Source organism: Oncorhynchus gorbuscha, linkage group LG02, assembly GCF_021184085.1.
Source record: "Oncorhynchus gorbuscha isolate QuinsamMale2020 ecotype Even-year linkage group LG02, OgorEven_v1.0, whole genome shotgun sequence".
Classification (NCBI taxonomy): Eukaryota; Metazoa; Chordata; class Actinopteri; order Salmoniformes; family Salmonidae; genus Oncorhynchus; species Oncorhynchus gorbuscha.
In genome coordinates, this window is record NC_060174.1 from 13,240,520 (window position 1) to 13,263,839 (window position 23,320).

At 42.3% G+C, this 23,320-nt stretch overlaps 1 protein-coding gene across 1 annotated transcript in view; it reads right to left on the reverse strand.

The window, feature by feature from the left end:
- LOC123997403 (zinc finger protein GLIS1-like) overlaps positions 1–23,320 on the reverse strand; it is a 172,608-nt gene that overhangs the window by 8,619 nt on the left and 140,669 nt on the right. Inside the window, exon 8 of the mRNA XM_046301596.1 lies at positions 8,796–8,982. Within this exon, the coding sequence (XP_046157552.1) occupies positions 8,796–8,982 (187 nt within the window). The remainder of the gene's footprint in view (positions 1–8,795; positions 8,983–23,320) is intronic.

A 23,320-nucleotide genomic window follows, 5' to 3' on the forward strand; every position in this document is an offset into this window, starting at 1 on the left:
AGACATCCTGGAAATTGGTATTCTCACCAAATGGTCTGTAGTGTCCGAACGGTTTGGCCTACAAACTATTATTCAATGTGTTTATACGGGCTAATAGCAGTAAAGCACCAATTGTTTTTTCATCAAATATTTTTTTCTACTTCAAGGGGTCTTCAAAATCGCTAAATGATCCTTGGTAATGACCTTCTTAAACCCCTCCCCTGCCCCCGCTTAGACAGGGCTTGGACTAGGGGCTTACAGGCACAGCTCCCTGGAATTATTATTATTATTTTTGGAACTTACCTGGTTAAATAAAGGATAAAAAAAAAGAAAAGTGATAGAGATATGTGTCAAAGATAGTTATTTAGAGTGTGACCATGTAATATTTATCTATTTGGAACCTATCCATGCATTAACCAAACCCCCTCTCTTCTGCCTCTTGAGCCTAGAGAGCCACACACCTCTCCACTGAAGACACCCAACGCAGTGTCGAACCAACGTTGTCTCCCTGCATAGCATTAGCACTTTGCGCGGCCCCAAGCTAGCGGCGATCATGGTTAATCCGTCCGCTGGCACGGGCCAGCGCTGCCGCCATGTGTTTCTACAGAGAGCGGCACTCCCCCAGGAGGTGCTGTCAGCACAAACTCAGGAAACAGTTATAGTGTTCATATTTTTACAAGCAGCCTCTATGTGCAGCTAAAGTGAATCATAAGCTAATCACTGCCAGCTGCCGCCTGCGCTCAGGCTCAAGGAATGAGGGGAATCTTTCATATGCTGCACAGAGTATACATTTCTCCCCTGGTATTCACCTTCCCTGTTCATCCTCCTTCTCCTCCTCTCTTGACAGCCTTTTTCCAGGCAGCCAGCTAGCCACCCCTTACCCCTTCTGTTGTGAGAGTGTGGTTGACCCCTGACTTCTAGGTAGATTGACAGAGTGACTGCTACCAGATAGGCTATTGACTGAGATCAGGATGGACAATGAGGGCAAGGGGTGAGATGTTGGGGTGAGGGTTTCAGATGAATGATGAGGGCTAGGGGTAAGATGTTGGGGTGAGGGTTTCAGATCAATGATGAGGGCTAGGGGTAAGATGTTGGGGTGAGGGTTTCAGATCAATGATGAGGGGCTAGGGGTAAGATGTTGGGGTGAGGGTTTCAGATCAATGATGAGGGCTAGGGGTGAGATGTTGGGGTGAGGGTTTCAGATCAATGATGAGGGCTAGGGGTAAGATGTTGGGGTGAGGGTTTCAGATCAATGATGAGGGCTAGGGGTAAGATGTTGGGGTCAGGGTTTTAGATCAATGATGAGGGCTAGGGGTAAGATGTTGGGGTCAGGGTTTTAGATCAATGATGAGGGCTAGGGGTAAGATGTTGGGGTGAGGGTTTCAGATCAATGATGAGGGCTAGGGGTGAGATGTTGGGGTGAGGGTTTCAGATCAATGATGAGGGCTAGGGGTAAGATGTTGGGGTGAGGGTTTCAGATCAATGATGAGGGCTAGGGGTAAGATGTTGGGGTGAGGGTTTCAGATCAATGATGAGGGCTAGGGGTGAGATGTTGGGGTGAGGGTTTCAGATCAATGATGAGGGCTAGGGGTGAGATGTTGGGGTGAGGGTTTCAGATCAATGATGAGGGCTAGGGGTGAGATGTTGGGGTGAGGGTTTCAGATCAATGATGAGGGCTAGGGGTGAGATGTTGGGGTGAGGGTTTCAGATCAATGATGAGGGCTAGGGGTAAGATGTTGGTGTGAGGGTTTTAGATCAATGATGAGGGCTAGGGGTAAGATGTTGGGGTGAGGGTTTCAGATCAATGATGAGGGCTAGGGGTAAGATGTTGGGGTGAGGGTTTCAGATCAATGATGAGGGCTAGGGGTAAGATGTTGGGGTGAGGGTTTCAGATCAATGATGAGGGCTAGGGGTAAGATGTTGGTGTGAGGGTTTTAGATCAATGATGAGGGCTAGGGGTGAGATGTTGAGGTGAGGGTTTTAGATCAATGATGAGGGCTAGGGGTGAGATGTTGAGGTGAGGGTTTCAGATCAATGATGAGGGCTAGGGGTGAGATGTTGGGGTGAGGGTTTCAGATCAATGATGAGGGCTAGGGGTAAGATGTTGGGGTGAGGGTTTTAGATCAATGATGAGGGCTAGGGGTGAGATGTTGGGGTGAGGGTTTCAGATCAATGATGAGGGCTAGGGGTGAGATGTTGGGGTGAGGGTTTCAGATCAATGATGAGGGCTAGGGGTGAGATGTTGGGGTGAGGGTTTCAGATCAATGATGAGGGCTAGGGGTGAGATGTTGGGGTCAGGGTTTCAGATCAATGATGAGGGCTAGGGGTGAGATGTTGGGGTGAGGGTTTCAGATCAATGATGAGGGCTAGGGGTAAGATGTTGGGGTGAGGGTTTCAGATCAATGATGAGGGCTAGGGGTGAGATGTTGGGGTGAGGGTTTCAGATCAATGATGAGGGCTAGGGGTGAGATGTTGGGGTGAGGGTTTCAGATCAATGATGAGGGCTAGGGGTGAGATGTTGGGGTGAGGGTTTCAGATCAATGATGAGGGCTAGGGTGAGATGTTGGGGTCAGGGTTTCAGATCAATGATGAGGGCTAGGGGTGAGATGTTGGGGTCAGGGTTTCAGATCAATGATGAGGGCTAGGGGTGAGATGTTGGGGTGAGGGTTTCAGATTGAAGGGGTGAGAGTGAGTGTAAAATAACTGTCTGGCAAATGTTTGAGAGAACTCACTGCTTGAATCACTCAGCCAGAGCATCTTTGACACAGCTTACTAGCAATAGTACAATGGATTGGACTCAGTGACTAGGACTCCGTTTACCTGACTTAGGGACTAGGACTCCGTTTACCTGACTTAGGGAATAGGACTCCGTTTACCTGACTTAAGAATAATAATGATTTATATGACTGAGTGAATATGACTCAATGCAATTGTTGAAGTGAACATGATTCCGGGAATACGATTTGATTCAGCAGACATAGATTGAGCCTTGCAATAAGCTTGGCTTCAGAACTCTTAGGACAGACCAAACTAATCAAGACTGCACATTCCAACCTGGACACTGTAACATCACCTTCGGGCCAAAACAATCCAACCAAACGTATTCACATTCCAACCTGGACACTGTAACATCACCCTCGGGCCAAAACAATCCAACCAAACGTATACACATTCCAACCTGGACACTGTAACATCACCCTCGGGCCAAAACAATCCAACCAAACGTATACACATTCCAACCTGGACACTGTAACATCACCCTCGGGCCAAAACAATCCAACAAAACGTATTCACATTCCAACCTGGACACTGTAACATCACCCTCGGGCCAAAACAATCCAACCAAACGTATTCGCATTCCTACAACACATGCAGGTGTATATGGAGGGACATGGACGTTATCAGAACTGAATACTCTGTCTGGTTATATACAGTCTATAAGAAGCCAAAAATACAATTGGCAGTGATGCAATCCTTAACTGTTCTAGGATATGTCCTCTAAGGCTTGGTTCTGTCCTCAGGGATTTTTATTTAATTTTTTATTTAACTAGGCAAGTTTAAAGAACAAATTCTTATTTACAATGACGGCATACCCCGGCCAAACCCTAACCTGGACGACGCTGGGCCAATTGTGCACCGCTCTATGGGACTCCCAATCACGGCTGGTTGTGATACAGCCTGGAATTGAACCAGGGTTTGTAGTGACGCCTATAGCATTGAGATGCAGTGCCTTAAATTGCTGCGCCACCTGGGAGGGATGTGGGGATGGAAAGATGGAAAGAAAAATTAAGACAGCTCGCTGCTATGAATGAAGATCCATGAGGAGAGCTACTCTGAATGAAGATCTACGAGGAGAGCTGCTCTGAATGAAGATCTACGAGGAGAGCTGCTCTGAATGAAGATCCATGAGGAGAGCTACTCTGAATGAAGATCCATGAGGAGAGCTGCTCTGAATGAAGATCCACGAGGAGAGCTGCTCTGAATGAAGATCCACGAGGAGAGCTACTCTGAATGAAGATCCACGAGGAGAGCTGCTCTGAATGAAGATCCACGAGGAGAGCTGCTCTGAATGAAGATCCACGAGGAGAGCAACTCTGCTCCTCGTTCGTCTTCCATCACTTGCCCTTCCTGTCCCACTAGTGACCATGGATCAGACTCCCCTTCCCCCCGTCCGTTAATGGATCAGACCCACCTTCCCCCTGTCCATCCCCCTTCAGCGGCCCGCTGTTAAGCCCCTCTGATGGATTGGCAAGCATGGCTTGGCGCGGGATAGTGGAAACACGCCTGGTTCTGGTTAGCGTGCTCAAGCCACACGTGAGAGATGGGTAGCGCTGAGCTAACCTAACCCTACGGCCCAAACCTAAGCAGTCAAGGAGCTTTTCCTGGGCCCATATAAGCTATCTGTTAGTTTTATTGAGCTAACCGCGGAAAACACTGTAGAAAACACTGAAACACTCCATAAATGCCATCTGTTGTAAGATAATTTAGACATTGAATTGTCTGAATTGTTCTTTGAATAAACCATTTAGGCCAAGGCAGTAATTTGTGTTTATAACCAAGTTGGACCACAAAACCACGGCTAGGCCTACTACTACCATGACCAGAGTCTTATATTTGGCTCTGACCACAGCCAGTAGAAGTAATGACTATAATGGAATGTTTTTGTTTGACTTCGGAGATTGATACTCTGTGCAGATGATTTAAGGCTGATAATTGATGGAAAGATGGGAGGATTGATGGCACTGAGTTCATCGCTGACTGTGCTGTTGATGACTGTCTCCCCTCAGAACATGATCTGTTAATGATGTCTCTGCAGCCACTCTAATTCAATTAGATGGTGTCAATCACAGTTCCTTGTGCTTCACAAGGTACCAAACCAGGTCAAACTAATATTTCCAGAGGGGCTCTAATGTCAATACACAGGAAAAAAATACCATTATAGAAGGCACTGAATGACATCCCTTACCACCCATCATCGCTACAGCTAAAGCCTTCACCAACTGTAGAATGGGCACGTCTGTGAGAGACCCCCCAAGTGTCTCTAGCTCCTGCACCGACGACCTTCATGCACAGATCACGTATTTTAACTGGCATATTTTAATATTAGCGTCAGAAAAATGACACTGGTATTTAGAAAGTAAAATGACTCTAAATGGCCCATTTGAGCCAGAGTAAACACATTTAGCGATGAGGTCAGAGGCTGCCGCAGCACGAGTCAGGTTAGTTAGATCATTTTGTCAAAATGTTTAATGTCCTGCTAAATCGTTTGGGAAAAACAAGTGTGGCGTTGCTATTGACTTTGGCAGTGGCCTGTATACTCAAGGCTTTAAACATGTAATCAAATGCTCCACCTTCAGGCAAATGTAAGTAGACGTTTCATACCCAGCTTGTTGTAGGTCCTGGCACAGCCGTCTCTCTGTCTTAGATGGGCTGATAAAGAAGTCCAGTTACCGAAAGCAGTACATTTTATTTGGTTAGATATTTGTACATTTTCTTCGGTTAGACATTCGCAAAAAAATATTCAGTTTAGACATTTGTACATTTTCTATGGTTAGATATTCCAATTTGATGAAATGCACAAATTGCTGTAATTCTTGTAATGAAACGTTGTCATGGCATCACAGACGTACAGATGGGAGCGTTGGGTGGACAAACAGACAGACCTGAACCAGAGCGATCACTTATGGCCTGTGTCTTACCAGCTGGCCCTTTATTTTCATTTGTAAGGAAACTTACTGTACACTCACAGAGGTCTATTTCAGATGGACCTCATCAAACTGAAAAACAGATCCCTGTCTCACATCCAATATCTCATCATAGTGGTGTGTGTGCGTGCGAGCGTGTGTCTCTGTTGTAGTGTAACTGGTATTAAAATATCCTCAGCATGCTCTTTTCACTTTCTGTCTCTATCCAAGTAGCAGTAATTGTAAGTAGTACTACGTACCAAGAAGTCCTGAAACCACATTGTAATTCTACAGAGCTCTATTCCTGCTGTTAATGCTTGAAAAAACACAGCACTTTCCAGAAAGTACCAGGTCTAACATGACAACCCATTGCAGCTCCAGCACGTTTACATCTGCTACGGTTACCATGTCTGCTTTTCTCACTGTTTATGCTGGAAACGGACCTGTCCACCTTGTCTCACGCCAAATTCACAAGTAATCATCTGTGTTTCTTCAACTTTACCTTGTTAATGCACACATTAACAAGGTAAATGTGTGATTTCAGAACACACACACACACACACACACACACACACACACACACACACACACACACACACACACACACACACACACACACACACACACACACACACACACACACACACACACACACACACACACACACACACACACACACACACACACACACACACACACACACACACACACCAATCTAAGTAAAACAATTATTTTGTTACCATTTTTGCAATGCTTCATTATATCCCCATTGCCTCCCAATGTGTTTTAATGCTCTCATTTTCTCTCTCTCTGGTTTTCATCCCATTGTTTTGTACAGTACACACAAAACCTCCTGACGACATGTTGGCTTTGTTACTGTGCTCTGCTGGTTCTTGTAGACACTAATAGGAAACATGCTAAGAGAAAGAGAGAGAGCGAGAGAGAGAGAGGAAACACTGGACCTGATCAGAGGAACTGAAGTAAACCCAGTGAGTGAGTGAGTGACAGTGAGTAACCAGAGTGTGAAATGTGTTTGTTAATCTGCAGCAAGACTCAGTCCCTCTTTAATCAAACAGACAGTAGCTGGCGCTCTGTTAGCATAGCATCGCTATACTAAACATTGGGGAACCTGGTTAGTAGTGTCCTATCATTCTACATAATAAAAGACAATAGGTATTGTAGTATTATACCACTATATTGTTATTTTCTAGCCAACATGTATTTCTAAAAAGAGAATCTGGTTAGAACTTTGCCTCTAATAAATACTAGTTGACACACTGTTGTGTGCCATGCCAAATAAACGTGGTAACAGTTCGCAAGGACAGGGCTAAATCAACATGGAGTACATGTTTAAAGAACTAAAAGGTTAAGTGCTGTTAATTTGCTACACAAAAACACAAGAGGAGTCAGCGCCACACTGCTCTGACAGTTTATCTTTGAAACCTTTGTATAATCGTGGGCCAAACCGTTAGGTCATTGGGAATCCTCTGTCACCCCCAGTGGGGACTCAATTGGACCTGTGGATCATTGGACACAATGACAGAAATAGTGGATATTATTGGTTGCATCATTGTGACCTCATCCTGACCTACATGCTTTATCTGAAGGTTCATCGCTATGGCCGCTTCCAAAATGCTACCCTATTCCCTACATACTGTAGTGCACTACTTTTGACCCCTATTCCCAACATACTGTAGTGTACTACGTTTGACCAGAGCCTTATGAGGTTCCCTAAGGGCGCTGGTCAAAATAATTGCCCTACATAGGCAATAGGGTGCCATTTGGGACATAGGGCATGGGTTTGGATTAAGACTGCTAAAATGATTGGGTTTTGCATCAATATAGGGATTGTACTGATTTTGGTTGACACACAACAGAGCAATAATTTATATTTCCCAAGTGTCCCCACACTGTGCTGGGATCAGCATGATCTTATCGATGAAGACATTGTGATGTCCCACAGTGATGACAACACAGCTGTCCTGTAATGACGATCACATCCCAGAGGTAGTTCAGCTGACCACCGACCCAGAGCCCTTCTGGAGGGAGATACTATTTCATCAGCCTAAACTTGGACATTATTATAAGCCTGAAGCTACAGGAATGTATGGGTATACTAATAATATCATGATGTGTAAAGGTAAGATAGTGTATGACTGTGTGTGTCTGTGTGTCACGCCCTGACCTTAGAGAGCTGTTGTATTTCTCTATTTGGTGAGGTCAGGGTGTGATGTGGGGTGGGCATTCTATGTTTTGTATTTCTTTGGTTTTGGCCGAGTGTGGTTCCCAATCAGAGGCAGCTGTCTATTTATTCATCATAAAATTGCACATTTATAATAAAGGATTGCATGCATATCATAACATTTACAGACTAATGGAAGATAGGCTACTATTCTTAATGTCATGAGTATAGATTGCATAGTCATAATTTAGGCTAATAATATAACTCAATCACTGTGAGCAAAACAGACAGTTCTGAAACAATGCATGCCTGAACGGCATAGTGTTATTATCAGAGTGAAAAATGTACCATTTTTTATAAACACATTTCATCCAGTCAACTTTAAATGAAACATAAGAAACATATCTGCAGTGAGTGTGTGTGCATAGTTACTGTCTTTATCATTGATTAGTACCACTGGAAAGAGTCAATAATCCCCTTCTCCAGGCTAGGTCGACGTCATACAGATGAAAGATATTCATTTGAGCCAGTTTGCTACAGCAGGAAAACCGCCTGTGGATGTTGGCACTTTAACTTGACCTTGTAGTGACTTCATAGCGTATATTATGCATCTATTTCACGTTGCATTGTATGCGCCTTTCCACAAGCAAATGAGACAATTTATTATGACATGGTGTATGCCGTTCCACCTACCGTTAAAATTAATACTGCGGTGATAGTTAATAGATGGGGTCAGTTTTGTTTGTTTTTGCTGTTCTCCAAATAGCATTTTAGAGTTTTTAAATTGTGTAGAAATGCAGTAAATAAGCTTCTACTTCTAACCCCCCCACAACCCACATGGCATACCCTAGGTTTAGCTGAATTGATGCCAGTGAACAAGGGTATACCCAACTGAGTGTGTGTCTAATGAACTACATGTAACAGTAGTGTATGTATAGTAGGGAACTCACCCATCGCGTGTGCTCTCCATGGTGGACAGAGGGGACAGAGAATGCGGGCTGCTCAGGTCCCGTTCCAGGCGAGACTGCCTGGGGGGCAGATCAGGGGCAGAGGCTGAGCCAGTGGTGGGGGCTGGTCCTGGGGAGAGGAGCTCCATCGAAACACCGTGATGGGGGGTGCTGGAGCCAGTGTACAGGCCTGAAAGACAAACAAAGTTAATTCACAAAATGTGCCGAATCAACTCTAGGTCCTTGCTCAGCCATGTTCCAAATTAAATGGCTTTTCATAGCAACAAGCTTTTGTTTTGACAACTGATCATCCAATCAGAGAGGGTTTTGAAAAATAGAATGTTCTGTTTTGTGCTGTTTGTGATTTACAGTACATTATTTATGCTGCCAACGGGGTTGGCCTCGATTGTCCTTTAGAGTGGAACTGACAGCGTTTTAGCAACATGAATTCTTATTAAAATCTGTTCATATACACCCCCAGGAAGAATGTGACACTTTTTATTTTATTTTTTACAATTTCTGAGAAGCGAGCACTTACATATGGTCATTTTCACGTTTTCATAAATTCATAGGATGTTTGGGTATGACATATAATAAGTCATTCTATAGTGTTACGACCTGGCTTATAGTTCATAACAGCAAAGGGAGACCACACATTACTTAAATGTAAAAAGGAATACATTTATTAAACTAAATAGTAATAATTACAAAAATGTAACATGAGCTGTGGACGTCTGTAGGATCAGTAGTATGTGCAGTGTGTGGATGAGTGGAGAGGGTGTTGTATGGTGAAAACAAAACAAAAATCGAAAGGTGGTGGAAGCCAGCCTGCCAGTCAGGGAAGAGAGAGTGTTGGCTGATGTGCCACCCTTTATAGCCTGCAGGTCAAGCCTGCCCAGGTGTACCACATTAGCTGACATCCTCCCCAGCTCTGCAACAAGCAAACTACCAAACAGGAGAACCCAGCAGACAGAGTGGGAGGGACATCACCCCCCCTCTAAGAACAGCGTTCCACCACGAACCTGAAACTAAAACAAAACAGAAACAACCAAAACACAAAAAAACAAATGCTGTATTACTTATTACAAAAAAATGTATATATATATATATATATATATATATATATACATATACATACACACACATATATACACACACACACACACACACACACACACACACACACACACACACACACACACACACACACACACACACACACACACACACACACACACACACACACACACACACACACACACATACTACCGTTGAAAAGTTTGGGGTCACTTAGAAATATCCTTGTTTTTGAAAGAAAAGCACATTTTTTGTTCATTAAAATAACATCAAATTGATCAGAAATACAGTGCAGACTTTGTTATTGTTTTAAATGACTATGCCACAACTGTCAGAGTGTCCATGATTGAGTCTTTGAATGAAGAGATGGAGATAAAACTGTCCAGTTTGAGTGTTTGTTGCAGCTCGTTCCAGTCGCTAGCTGCAGCGAACTGAATAGAGGAGCAACCCAGGGATATGTGTGTGCTTTGGGGACCTTTAACAGAATGTGACTAGCAGAACTGGTGTTGTATATGGAAGACGATGACTGCAGTAGGTTCCTCCGATGGGGGGGGGGGGGGCTAAGAGGGTTTTTATAAAGGATGAGGGCTTCCGTCTGGCCACTCCACAATAAAGGTCTGATTGGTGGAGTGCTGCAGAGATGGTTGTCCTTCTGGAAGGTTCTCCCATTTCCACAGAGGAACTTTGTCAGAGTGACCATCAGGTTCTCGGTCACCTCCCTAACCAAGGCCCTTCTCCCGATTGCTCAGTTTGGCCGGGTGGCCAGCTCTAGGAAGAGTCTTGGTGATGCCAAACTTCTTCCACTGTGTTGTTGGGGACCTTCAATGCTGCAGACATTTTTTGGTACCCTTCCCCTGATCTATGCCTCAACACAATCTTGTCTCTGGGCTCTACGGACAATTCCTTCGCCCTCATGGCTTGGTTTATGCTCTGACATGCACTGTCAACTGTGGGACCTTATATAGACAGGTGTGTGCCTTTCAAAATCATGTCCAATCAATTGAATTTACCACAGGTTGACTCCAATCAAGTTGTAGGACGTCTCAAGGATGATCATTGGAAACAGGATGCACCTGAACATAATTTCGAGTCTCATAGCGAAGTGTCTGAATACAAAATAAATAAGGATTATTTTCTATTTTTTTTATACATTTGCTACAATTTTTAAAAACCTGTTTTTCACTTTGTCATTATGGGTATTGTGTGTAGATTGAAGAAAATGTTTTATTTAATCAATTTTAGAATAAGGCTGTAACGTTGCAAAATGTGGATAAAGTCAGGGGTCTGAATACTTTCCGAATGCACTGTATAAGGTGAAAAGTCGGTCACTTGCTCATTCCTTCAATGACATGGCATCCTCCCAGCAGCTAGCTAACGTTAGGCTCCGCGTTTTTAGCTTGATAAAAAAAAATAGCTAGCTACATAAATTGGTTTCTGTTCCTAGGGCTGTCAAACTCAATCAGCGCACAAGCCATATTGAACAAAATAGACATAACATATTTGTATTTACAAAAAACGTGCAACTGCAACTCAAACTGGCCATTGTTTTATTAGAAAAAAATATGGCCCTTTATAATGTCCACTTATCACATTGTATTAGTCACATACACATGTTTAGCAGATGCTATTGCGAAATGTTTGTGTTCCTAGCTCCAACAGTGCAGTAGTATCTAACAATTCACAACAATACACACATCTAAAAGTAAAATAATGGAATTTAGAAATATATACATATTAGATCGAAAAATATTTAAGTCTGATGGCCTTGATATAGATGCTGTTTTTCAGTCTCTCGGTTCCTGCTTTGATGCACCTATACTGACCTCGCCTTCTGGATGATAGCGGGGTGAACAGGCAGTGGCTCGGGTGGTTGTTGTCCTTGATGATCTTTATGGCCTTCCTGTGACATCGGGTGCTGTAGGTGTCCTGGAAGGCAGGTAGTTTGCGTTGGGCAGACCGCACCACCCTCTGCATGTATCACTGGTGCGGTTGAATACAGCATTGTTGTATGGTGCACTCAAAATGTATTGTAGTTGAATAGCTAGCCTACTACTCAAATGTTGCTGTAATAGGCCTGCCTACATGTTTCTCCTTTGCATGGCATTTTGTTGCAGGTTTAGTTTTTTGGTTATTCATTGTGAAGCTTAAGAGCAGAAGCCAGACTGCAACATTTTATTAACCTAGCTGGGCCTGTGGCATATGTCTGTACACTTTTCCTCAGCTGCGCGCTGTAAACCTGACATAAGAAAGCAGCGTAATTGAAGTTCAATTCACCAATCCGAGCGCATCAGGCTGTAATTTCATAAAGTAGATGAATCAACCATTGACTCATTTATACTTGCTTGTGTGTGTGCCAGCCCTATTAGCTACGTTACGACTGACTTTTGATCATTGCCCTTGCTAGTTTGATTGTATTGACATTCCCAGCCTTTAGTTACATCTGTCCGTTTCTGTTCAAAATATTGAGTCATTTAAACTGAACCAGTGCATCCTGAATGGAGACAGCAAACAATGTACCAGGCCAGCTGTGATTTACAACCTGATAGTTTTGGGACTACAAAGAAATATATTGATGAATCATATTAATTATGCTTTGAACTGCATCCATCTTTTCTGCCAACAATATCTTAGAGTACGTCATGGAATTTTGAGTTAAATAGATCTTGTTTTTAAAACCTCTTATAAAGTTGGTTTTGAAGCATAAACTGGGAATTTGATATTCATGACTGTTCTTATGATGGTCTGTTTGTTTCATAATTGCAAAGTAATTAAAACTGTCAGTTCCACTTGAAATGCTTCGTTATTGAATACAATGCTATTTCTTACAAATAATAGTATTGAGACTTCATGAGAAGATTTTATAAGACTTGAGAGGAGGTGAGAGAGCAGGCTCTGTGGCTTGTGATTTGTGTGTGGGTGTGTGTGCACATGTGTGTGCGCGCGCGTGTGTGCCAGCCCATTAGTACTTGTAGAAGTCTAAATGTGTCTGACGTTGCCTTCTGAGCATCAGAAAACAGTCCTGTTGGACGGTGATTCACATCACCATTGTAACAGTGAGAGAGAGAAGCTCATGAAAAATCCCAATGACAGCTGAATGCTCTGCTGAGAGCTCCACTTGAAAGAGCTCAGCTCAGCTCTGCCCAGGGGTCAGCTGAGTTCCATCCTGGGGCTCTCAGGTTGCCTAAGAGGGGCAAGAGACTCCAGTCAGCAGCCCCCTCTGCTCCCCACTGCTCCTCCTGTACTGTAAATCTCTCCTCGCTGTCCTGTCTGTAATGTCTTTCCCAGTGTCCAGGGGAAGTGAGGCGGTGAGGAGAGGACTGCTCCTGGTTTCTGCAGTACTGTTCCCCCAGCTGTGCTCAAGTGGAAGAAGGGCCTGTATGACAGCTCTTTGAAATGGTTACAAGCTTGATTCATTACCCCCAAATCATCAATCACAGACCTTAAACGGTTTCCCCTTCAGCCCCAACATCTGCTACCAGACCAGAAAACATTCTACAAATAATGGCTGTGATTTCTTCAATTTCATCGCTCGGCTCGGCGGCGCAGGGGTTCCCTTAGCGTTTGGGGACGGTTCCGGGAGCGTTCTGTAGGTTCTGAGAGGGTTCTGTGATGGAACTGAGAAATGTTTGATTGTGAGTGTGACGGTTCTAACAAGGATCAGTGATGATTCGGAAAGTGTTCTGTGTGAGTTCTGTCAGGATTCTCTGTGAATTTGTAGGGGGTTCTATGAGGGTTCTGAAGGGTTATGTTGGTGTTTGTAGATGACACTTGGTGGCATAGCCAGACTTGTAGCCTGCCATAATGACTTGGACCTATGGACTTGAAGCAGTTGAAGTTATGTGCACTAGCGGTGTATCCGGAAAAACAATAATTCAGGTCCTAAAAGGAAGAAAGACATTTTCCTGAGTAAGATTGGGCCTATCAAACAAACGTATAACCGACGAGAACTTTTGAATCCGTCTTTCACATCCGTTCTATTAGCCAACGTGCATTCACTGGATAATAAACTGGATGAGCTCCGTTCAAGACTTTCCTACCAACGTGACATTAAAAACTGTAATATCTTATGTTTCACTAAGAAATGGCTGAAATATGTATAATATACAATTGGCTGGGTTTTTTGTGCATCGTCAGGACAGAACAGCTATGTTCGGTAAGACGAGGGCTGGGGGTGTCTGTCTATTTGTCAATAACAGCTGATGCGTGATGTCTGATATTAAGGTAGTCTCCAGGTATTGCTCGACCGGAGGTAGAGTACTTCATGATAAGCTGTAGACCACACTATCTACCAAGAGAGTTTTCATCTATATTTTTTGTAGCCGTCTATTTACCACATAAAATGCTGCCACTAATACTACACTCAAGCAAACAAGAAAATTCTCATACAGAAGCGGTGCTCCTAGTGGCCAAGAACTTTAATGCAGGCAAACTTAAATCCGTTTTACCTCATTTCTACAAGAATGTCACATGTGCAACCAATGTGTAAAAAACTCTAGGCCACAGTTTTTTAAAAATACATTGTTAAAAATTCTAAAAACCTGTTTTGCTTTGTCATTATGGGTTATTGTGTGTAGATTGATGAGGAAAAAAAACAATTTAATCGATTTTAGAATAAGGCTGTAACGTAACAAAATGTAGAAAAAAAGTCAAGGAGTCTGAATACTTTCCGAAAGCACTGTACATCTTCAACATTTGCTATCGGTTGTCATTTTTGCCTTGTACATTTTAGATAGAGTCCAGTAAGTTCTATTAAATATACAGTTAAAGTCAAAAGTTTACATACACTTAGGTTGGAGTCATTAAAACTAGTTTTTCAACCACTCCACAAATGTCTTGTTAGCAAACTATAGTTTTGGCAAGTCGGTTAGGACATCTACTTTGTGCATGACACAAGTCATTTTTCCAACAATTGTTTACAGACAGATTATTTCACTTCTAACTCACTGTATCACAATTCCAGTGGGTCAGAAGATTACCTACACTTAGTTGACTATGCCTTTATACAGCTTGGAAAATTACAGAAAATTATGTCATGGCTTTAGAAGCTTCTGATAGTCTAATTGGCATCATTTGAGTCAATTGGAGGTGTACCTGTGGATGTATTTCATAGCCTACCTTCAAACTCAGTGCCTCTTTGCTTGACATCATGGTAAAAATAAAAAATAAATCAGCCAAGACCTCAGAATATTTTTTTTAGATCTCCACAAGTCTGGTTCATCCTTGGGAGCAATTTCCAAATGGCTGACGGTACCACGTTCATCTGTACAAACAATAGTACGCAAGTATAAACACCATGGGACAACACAGCCGTCATATCACTCAGGAAGGAAACGCGTTCTGTCTCCTAAAGATGAACGTACTTTGGTGCGAAAAGTGCAAATCAATCCCAGAACAACAGCAAAGGACCTTGTGAAGATGCTGGAGGAAATAACCTGAAAGTCCGCTCAGCAAGGAAGAAGCCACTGCTCCAAATTCGCCATAAAACAGCCAGACTACGGTTTGCAACTGCACATGGGGACAAAGATCATTCTTTTTGGAGAAATGTCCTCTGGTCTAATGAAACAAAAATTGAACTGTTTGGCCATAATGACCATCGTTATGTTTGGAGGAAAAAGGGGGAGGCTTGCAAGCCAAAGAACACCATCCCAACCGTGAAGCACGGGGGACTGGTGGGACTGGTACACTTCACAAAATAGATGGCATCATGAGGGTGGAAATTATGTGGATATATTGAAGCATCTCAAGACATCAGTCAGGAAGTTAAAGCTTGGTCACAAATGGGTCTTCCAAATGGACAATGACCCCAAGCATACTTCCAAAGTTGTGGCAAAATGGCTTAAGGACAATAAGTCAAGGTATTGGAGTGGCCATCACAAAGCCCTGACCTCAATCCTATAGAAGATTTGTGGGCAGAACTGAAAATGGTGTGCGAGCAATGAGGCCTACAAACCTGACTCAGTTACACAAGCTCTGTCAGGAGGAATGGGCCAAAATTCACCCAACTTATTGTGGGAAGCTTGTGGAAGGCTACCCGAAACATTTGACCCAAGTTAAACAATTTAAAGATAATGATACCAAATACTAATTGAGTGTATGTAAACTTCTGAACCCACTGGGAATGTGATGTGACTCTTATTCTGACATTTCACATTCTTAAAATAAAGTGGTGATCCTAACTGACCTAAAACGGGGAATTTTTACTACGATTAAATGTCAGGAATTGTGAAAAACTGAGTTTAAATGTAGTTGGCTAAGGTGTATGTGAACTTCCGTATTATATTGAACCATTTGTGTTTTAGGCACTCAGCATGTTTTAAAGCAGTTTTCCCACCTTTTTTTCCATTCAATTTATTGTATTTTCATCTTCAAATCTTTACTCCCTTTCTCTCTTAGGTGAAGGTGTAGCCCCCTTGTTTTCTAGTTTAAGAATGTATACACTCTAGAAGCCAGGTGTTTTTGGGAACGGACATGCTTTATGAAACTTTCCAATTTGTTCAAATCATGTTCAAATGTTAATTGTTCTATCTACTGACTTGACTGCTTGTACAATCTGAATTATTTAAAAAAAAAGCTGGTCATATCCTTTGGTCATATCCTTTAGTTCATTCAGACCCATCATTTGACCATCTTTATACAAATCGGACACGGCCCAAACTCCCATCTGTAGCCAATCTCTCCACAATACCAGTCTGTGATTAATGAATATGTGTGAATTACTCCAGATATCTGTTTGAAAGGAGGTGCATAAGGAGATTTATAATTTATTTCCAACAATTTTAAGATCATTCCAAGAAGCAGATATTTTTGGATGGTCTTTCAGATATTCAGGTAGTATTCATTATGCTATCAATCTAAGTAGGAAGTGGTGGGACATTTTTTCTTCAATTGCTAAGTAAGAGTGGTGTTATTTTGCTGGGTAATTCCAGTACCACGTTTTTCTTGTTACATATGATATGTAATACGTTTTAATATCTGGAAGTGCCATGCTTCCTTTACATTTCTGTAATGTGATGTGGGGATTGCTTTGAATTCCATTTAAATGTAGGGATCATTTCATTGATCTTCTTAAATAAGGATTTCAGTACGTTAAGAGGCTTAGTTTGTAGTTGGAGCCATTGTCATGTATATTGTTAACATACTGAATGTTAAAAAGTGGGAGGACCATCTCACATCGTCTACTTTCATGGAATTCACAATAGTTTCTAGCCCCCTCCTGCCTCTGTAACACCATGGTTTCCTCTTGGATACCCCAAAAAGTGGGTTGGAAATACAGAAAGAACCCAGGGCAGTTGAGTTGAAGTCAAAGTTGAAGCCGGAATTGGGGTAAATAACTGCCGATCTGAGGTTCAAATCAAATCGTATTTGCCAAATGTGCCAAAAACAGCAAGTGTATTGTGAAACCTTATTGTGAAATGCTTTCTCACAAGTCCTTAACCAACAATGGTGTTTTAAGAAAACAGAGTTAAGAAAATATCTACTAAATAAACGAAAGTAAAACATTTATAAATAATAATCTAAAAAATATATGAACGCTATAAAATAACAATATTGAGCCTATATACAGTGGGTAGTCCGGGTGGCCATTTGATTAATTGTTCAGCAGTTTTCTTACGGCTTGGGAGTAGAAGCTGTTAAGGAGCCTTTTGGACCTAGACTTGGCGCTCCGGTACCGCTTGCCGTGTGGTAGCAGAGACTGGAGTATTTGACAATTTTTTGTGCTCTGACACAGCCTAGTATATACAGTCGTGGCCAAAAGTTTTGAGAATGACACAAATATAAATTTTCACAAAGTCTGCTGCCTCAGTTTGTATGATGGCAATTTGCATATGCTCCAGAATGTTATGAAGAGTGATCAGATGAATTGCAATTCATTGCAAAGGCCCTCTTTGCCATGCAAGTGAACTGAATCCCCCAAAAACATTTCCACTGCATTTCAGCCCTGCCACAAAAGGACCAGCTGACATCATGTCAGTGATTCTCTTGTTAGCACAGGTGTGAGTGTTGACGAGGACAAGGCTGGAGATCACTCTGTCATGCTGATTGAGTTCCAATAACAGACTGGAAGCTTCAAAATCTGGGTGGTGCTTGGAATCATTGTTCTTCCTCTGTCAACCATGGTTATCTCCAAGGAAACACGTGTCGTCATCATTGCTTTACACAAAAAGGGCTTCACAGGCAAGGATTTTGCTGCCAGTAAGATTGCACCTAAATCAACCATTTATCGGATCATCAAGAACTTCAAGGAGAGCGGTTCAATTGTTGTGAAGAAGGTTTCAGGGTGCCCAAGAAAGTCCAGCAAGCGCCAGGACCGTCTCCTAAAGTTGATTCAGCTGCAGGATCGGGGCACCACCAGTACAGAGCTTGCTCAGGAATGGCAGCAGGCAGGTGTGAGTTTATCTGCACACACTGTGAGGCGAAGACTTTTGGAGGATTGCCTGGAGTGGGCTCACTCACAATTTTGCCTAAGAACACAGCCATGAATAAAGAATGGTGCCAACACATCCTCCGAATGCAAGTTCTCCCAACCATCCAGGAACAGTTTGGTGACGAACTATGCCTTTTCCAGCATGATGGAGCACCTTGACATAAGGCAAAAGTGATAAATAAGTGACTCGGGGAACAAAACATAAAATTCTGACACACTCCAAGCATTGATTATGCAAGAATGGGCTGTCATCAGTCAGGATGTGGCCCAGAAGTTAATTGACAGCATGCCAGGGCGGATTGCAGAGGTCTTGAAAAAGAAGGGTCAACACTGCAAATATTGACTCTTTGCATCAACTTCATGTAATTGTCAATAAAAACCCGACACTTATGAAATGCTTGTAATTATACTTCAGTATTCCATAGAAACATCTGACAAAAATATCTTAAGACACTGAAGCAGAAAACTTTGTGAAAATTGTACTTGTGTCATTCTCAAAACTTTTGGCCACGCCTGTACACTACCAGTCAAAGGTTTGGACACACCTACTCATTCAAGAGTTTTTCTTTACTGTTACTATTTTCTACATTGTAGAATAATAGTGAAGACATCAAAACTGTGAAATAACACATATGGAATCATGTAGTAACAAAAACGTGTTAAACAAATCTAAATATATTTTATATTTTTCAAAGTAGCTACTACCCTTTCCTTGATGACAGCTTTGCACACTCTTGGCATTCTCTCAACCAGCTTCATGAAGTAGTCACCTGGAATGCTTTTCCAAAGGTCTTGAAGGAGTTCCCACATATGCTGAGCACTTGTTGGCTGCTTTTCCTCCACTCTGCGGTCCGACTCATCCCAATCTCAATTGGGTTAAGGTCGGGGGATTGTGGAGGCCAGGTCACCTGATGCAGCACTCCATCACTCTCCTTGGTAAAATATCCCTTACACAGCCTGGAGGTGTGTTGTGTCATTGTCCTGTTGAAAAACAAATGATAGTCCCACTAAGCGCAAACCAGATGAGATGGCATATCGCTGCAGAATCCTGTTGTAGCCATGCTGGTTAAGTGTGCCTTTGAATTCAAATAAATCACAGACAGTGTCAGCAGCAAAGCTCCCCTACACAACCTTTACGGTGGGAAATACACATGCGGAGATGATCCGTTCACGTGCACCGCGTCTCACAAACCCAAGGCGGTTGGAACCAAACATCTTACATTTAGACTCCAGACCAGAGGACACATTTCCACTGGTCTAATGTTGCTAATGTTGCTCTAATTGCTCGTGTTTCTTGGCCCAAGCAAGTCTCTTCTTCTTATTGTTGTCCTTTAGGAGTGGTTTCTTTGCAGCAATTCAACCATGAAGGCCTGATTCATGCAGTTGATGTTGAGATGTGTCTGTTACTTGAACTCTGTGAAGCATTTTTTTTGGGCTGCAATCTTAGGTGCAGTTAACTCTAATGAACTTATCCTCTGCAGCAGAGGTAGCTCTGAGTCTTCTTTTTCTGTGGCAGTCCTCATGAGAGCCAGTTTCATCATAGAGCTTGATGGTGTTTACAACTGCACTTGAAGAAACTTGAAAAGTTACTGCATGATACCATACGTGTTATTTCATAGTTTTGTCTTCACTATTATTCTACAATGAATGAGTAGGTGTTCTAAAACATTTGACCGGTAGTGTACATTTATACAAATAATGTACATAATGAGAAATAATCATTAAGTGTTACTCACTGTCAGCTCTAGAAGTGTTACTCACTGTCAGCTCTAGAAGTGATACTCACTGTCAGCTCTAAAAGTGTTACTCACTGTCAGCTCTAGAAGTGTTACTCACTGTCAGCTCTAAAAGTGTTACTCACTGTCAGCTCTAAAAGTGTTACTCACTGTCAGCTCTAAAAGTGTTACTCACTGTCAGCTCTAAAAGTGTTACTCACTGTCAGCTCTAAAAGTGTTACTCACTGTCAGCTCTAGAAGTGTTACTCACTGTCAGCTCTAGAAGTGTTACTCACTGTCAGCTCTAGAAGTGTTACTCACTGTCAGCTCTAAAAGTGTTACTCACTGTCAGCTCTAGAAGTGTTACTCACTGTCAGCTCTAGAAGTGTTACTCACTGTCAGCTATAGAAGTGTTACTCACTGTCAGCTATAGAAGTGTTACTCACTGTCAGCTCTAGAAGTGTTACTCACTGTCAGCTCTAGAAGTGTTACTCACTGTCAGCTCTAAAAGTGTTACTCACTGTCAGCTCTAAAAGTGTTACTCACTGCCAGCTCTAGAAGTGTTACTCACTGTCAGCTCTAGAAGTGTTACTCACTGTCAGCTCTAGAAGTGTTACTCACTGTCAGCTATAGAAGTGTTACTCACTGTCAGCTATAGAAGTGTTACTCACTGTCAGCTATAGAAGTGTTACTCACTGTCAGCTATAGAAGTGTTACTCACTGTCAGCTATAGAAGTGTTACTCGCTGTCAGCTATAGAAGTGTTACTCGCTGTCAGCTCTAGAAGTGTTACTCGCTGTCAGCTCTAGAAGTGTTACTCGCTGTCAGCTCTAGAAGTGTTACTCACTGTCAGCTCTAGAAGTGTTACTCACTGTCAGCTCTAGAAGTGTTACTCACTGTCAGCTCTAAAAGTGTTACTCACTGTCAGCTCTAAAAGTGTTACTCACTGCCAGCTCTAGAAGTGTTACTCACTGCCAGCTCTAGAAGTGTTACTCACTGCCAGCTCTAGAAGTGTTACTCACTGCCAGCTCTAGAAGTGTTACTCACTGCCAGCTCTAAAAGTGTTACTCACTGTCAGCTCTAGAAGTGTTACTCACTGTCAGCTCTAGAAGTGTTACTCACTGTCAGCTCTAGAAGTGTTACTCACTGTCAGCTCTAGAAGTGTTACTCACTGTCAGCTCTAGAAGTGTTTCTCACTGTCAGCTCTAGAAGTGTTACTCACTGTCAGCTCTAGAAGTGTTACTCACTGTCAGCTATAGAAGTGTTACTCACTGTCAGCTATAGAAGTGTTACTCACTGTCAGCTCTAGAAGTGTTACTCACTGTCAGCTATAGAAGTGTTACTCACTGTCAGCTCTAGAAGTGTTACTCACTGTCAGCTCTAGCAGTGTTACTCACTGTCAGCTCTAAAAGTGTTAACATTGCCAATCCTGCTGACTATCCTCCTTCAGAGAACAAAGTCCAACACATGCGAAGGAGACTCATCACTTCTTCTTCAACCCCAACAAACACAGCATACTCAAACGCCTCTTCATCAACTAATACAGCCACATCAACACATCAGTTCTTGCCTAGAAACCATTTGCAACACATCCACTCAAGGCAGAGGGAAGGAAAGAAGCCAAGATCAAAAGAATCGATTCAATAATCAAAGACAACTTGAGCTTTTATAATCCCCCCAGTAAGTGTGCATTGTGTTCCCGTAACAATAAGAGCGAACGATGGGGCGTCTGGATTGGACTATCTGAGCAAACAATGGCAGATGTGTCCATAAATTGTGAACAGTGCAGGGCATCTCTCCTTTCCTCCATAGTACCACTATATTTCTTCCTGGTCATGAACCTCTCCTTCACAAGTCACTGGATTACTACTATAGTCTATATGATCTCAGAGATTCCAAATTTAATAAAAAAGTAAGCACTTTTTGAATGTGAATCGAAGGTCAGTTTTATTTGCAAATCATAATTGTTCGTTTTTTGCAGATGTTCTTTATTAATATTGTACATCTCATTTTGATATACACCCAGTCCTTTTCAAATAGAAAATACTCTGAGGGAAAGTGGAGCTAACATTTTCCTGTAAAACACAGAGGACTTGTTTCTAAACCGAATCAGGTCTAATTCATTAGTATCAGTATCAAATTCAGCATGATATTGAGTTTAACACACTCAGGCCACTATTGTCTTCATAACAGGAAATCAGTGCTGGGACAGTGTCTGCCATCATTTCAAATGTCAAAGTTTACTGTAGTATGAAAGATACAGTTGAAGTCAGAAGTTTACATACACTTAGGTTAGATAAAACTTGTTTTTCAACCACTCCGCAAATTTCTTGTTAACAAACTATAGTTTTGGCAAGTCGGTTAGGACATCTACTTTGTGCATGACACAAGTAATGTTTTCAACAATTGTTTACAGATTATTTCACTTATAATTCACTGTATCACAATTCCAGTGGGTCAGAAGTTGAATTACACTAAGTTGACTTTACCTTTAAACAGCTTAAAAAATTCCAGAAAATTATGTCATGGCTTTAAAAGCTTCTGATAGGCTAATTGACATAATTTGAGTCAATTGGAGGTGTACCTGTGGATGTATTTCAAGGCCAACCTTCAAACTCAGTGCCTCTTTGCTTGACACTATGGTAAAATCAAAATAAATCAGCTCATTGGGAGCAATTTCCAAAAGCCTGAAGGTACCACGTTCATCTGTACAAACAATACTAACGCAAGTATAAACACCATGGGACCACGCAGCCGTCATACCGCTCAGGAAGGAGATGCGTTCTGTCTCCTAGAGATGAATGTACTTTGGTGCGAAAAGTGCAAATCAATCCCAGAACAACAGCAAAGGACCTTGTAAAGATGCTGGAGAAAACAGGTACAAAAGTATCTATATCCACAGTAAACAAGTCCTGAAAGGCCGCTCAGCAAGGAAGAAGCCACTGCTCCAAAACCGCTATAAAAAAGCCAGACTACAGTTTGCAACTGCACATGGGGACAAAGATCATACTTTTTGGAGAAATGTCCACTGGTCTGATGAAACAAAAATAGAACTTTGGCCAAAATGACCATCGTTATGTTTGGAGGAAAAAGGGGGAGGCTTGCAAGCCAAAGAACACCATCCCAACCGTGAAGCATGGGGGTGGCAGCATCATGTTGTGGGGGTGCTTTGCTGCAGGAGGGACAAGTGCACTTCACAAAATAGATGGCATCATGGAAAATTACGTGGATATATTGTAGTAACATCTCAAGACATCAGTCAGGAATTTAAAGCTTGGTCGCAAATGGGTCTTCCAAATGGACAATGACCCC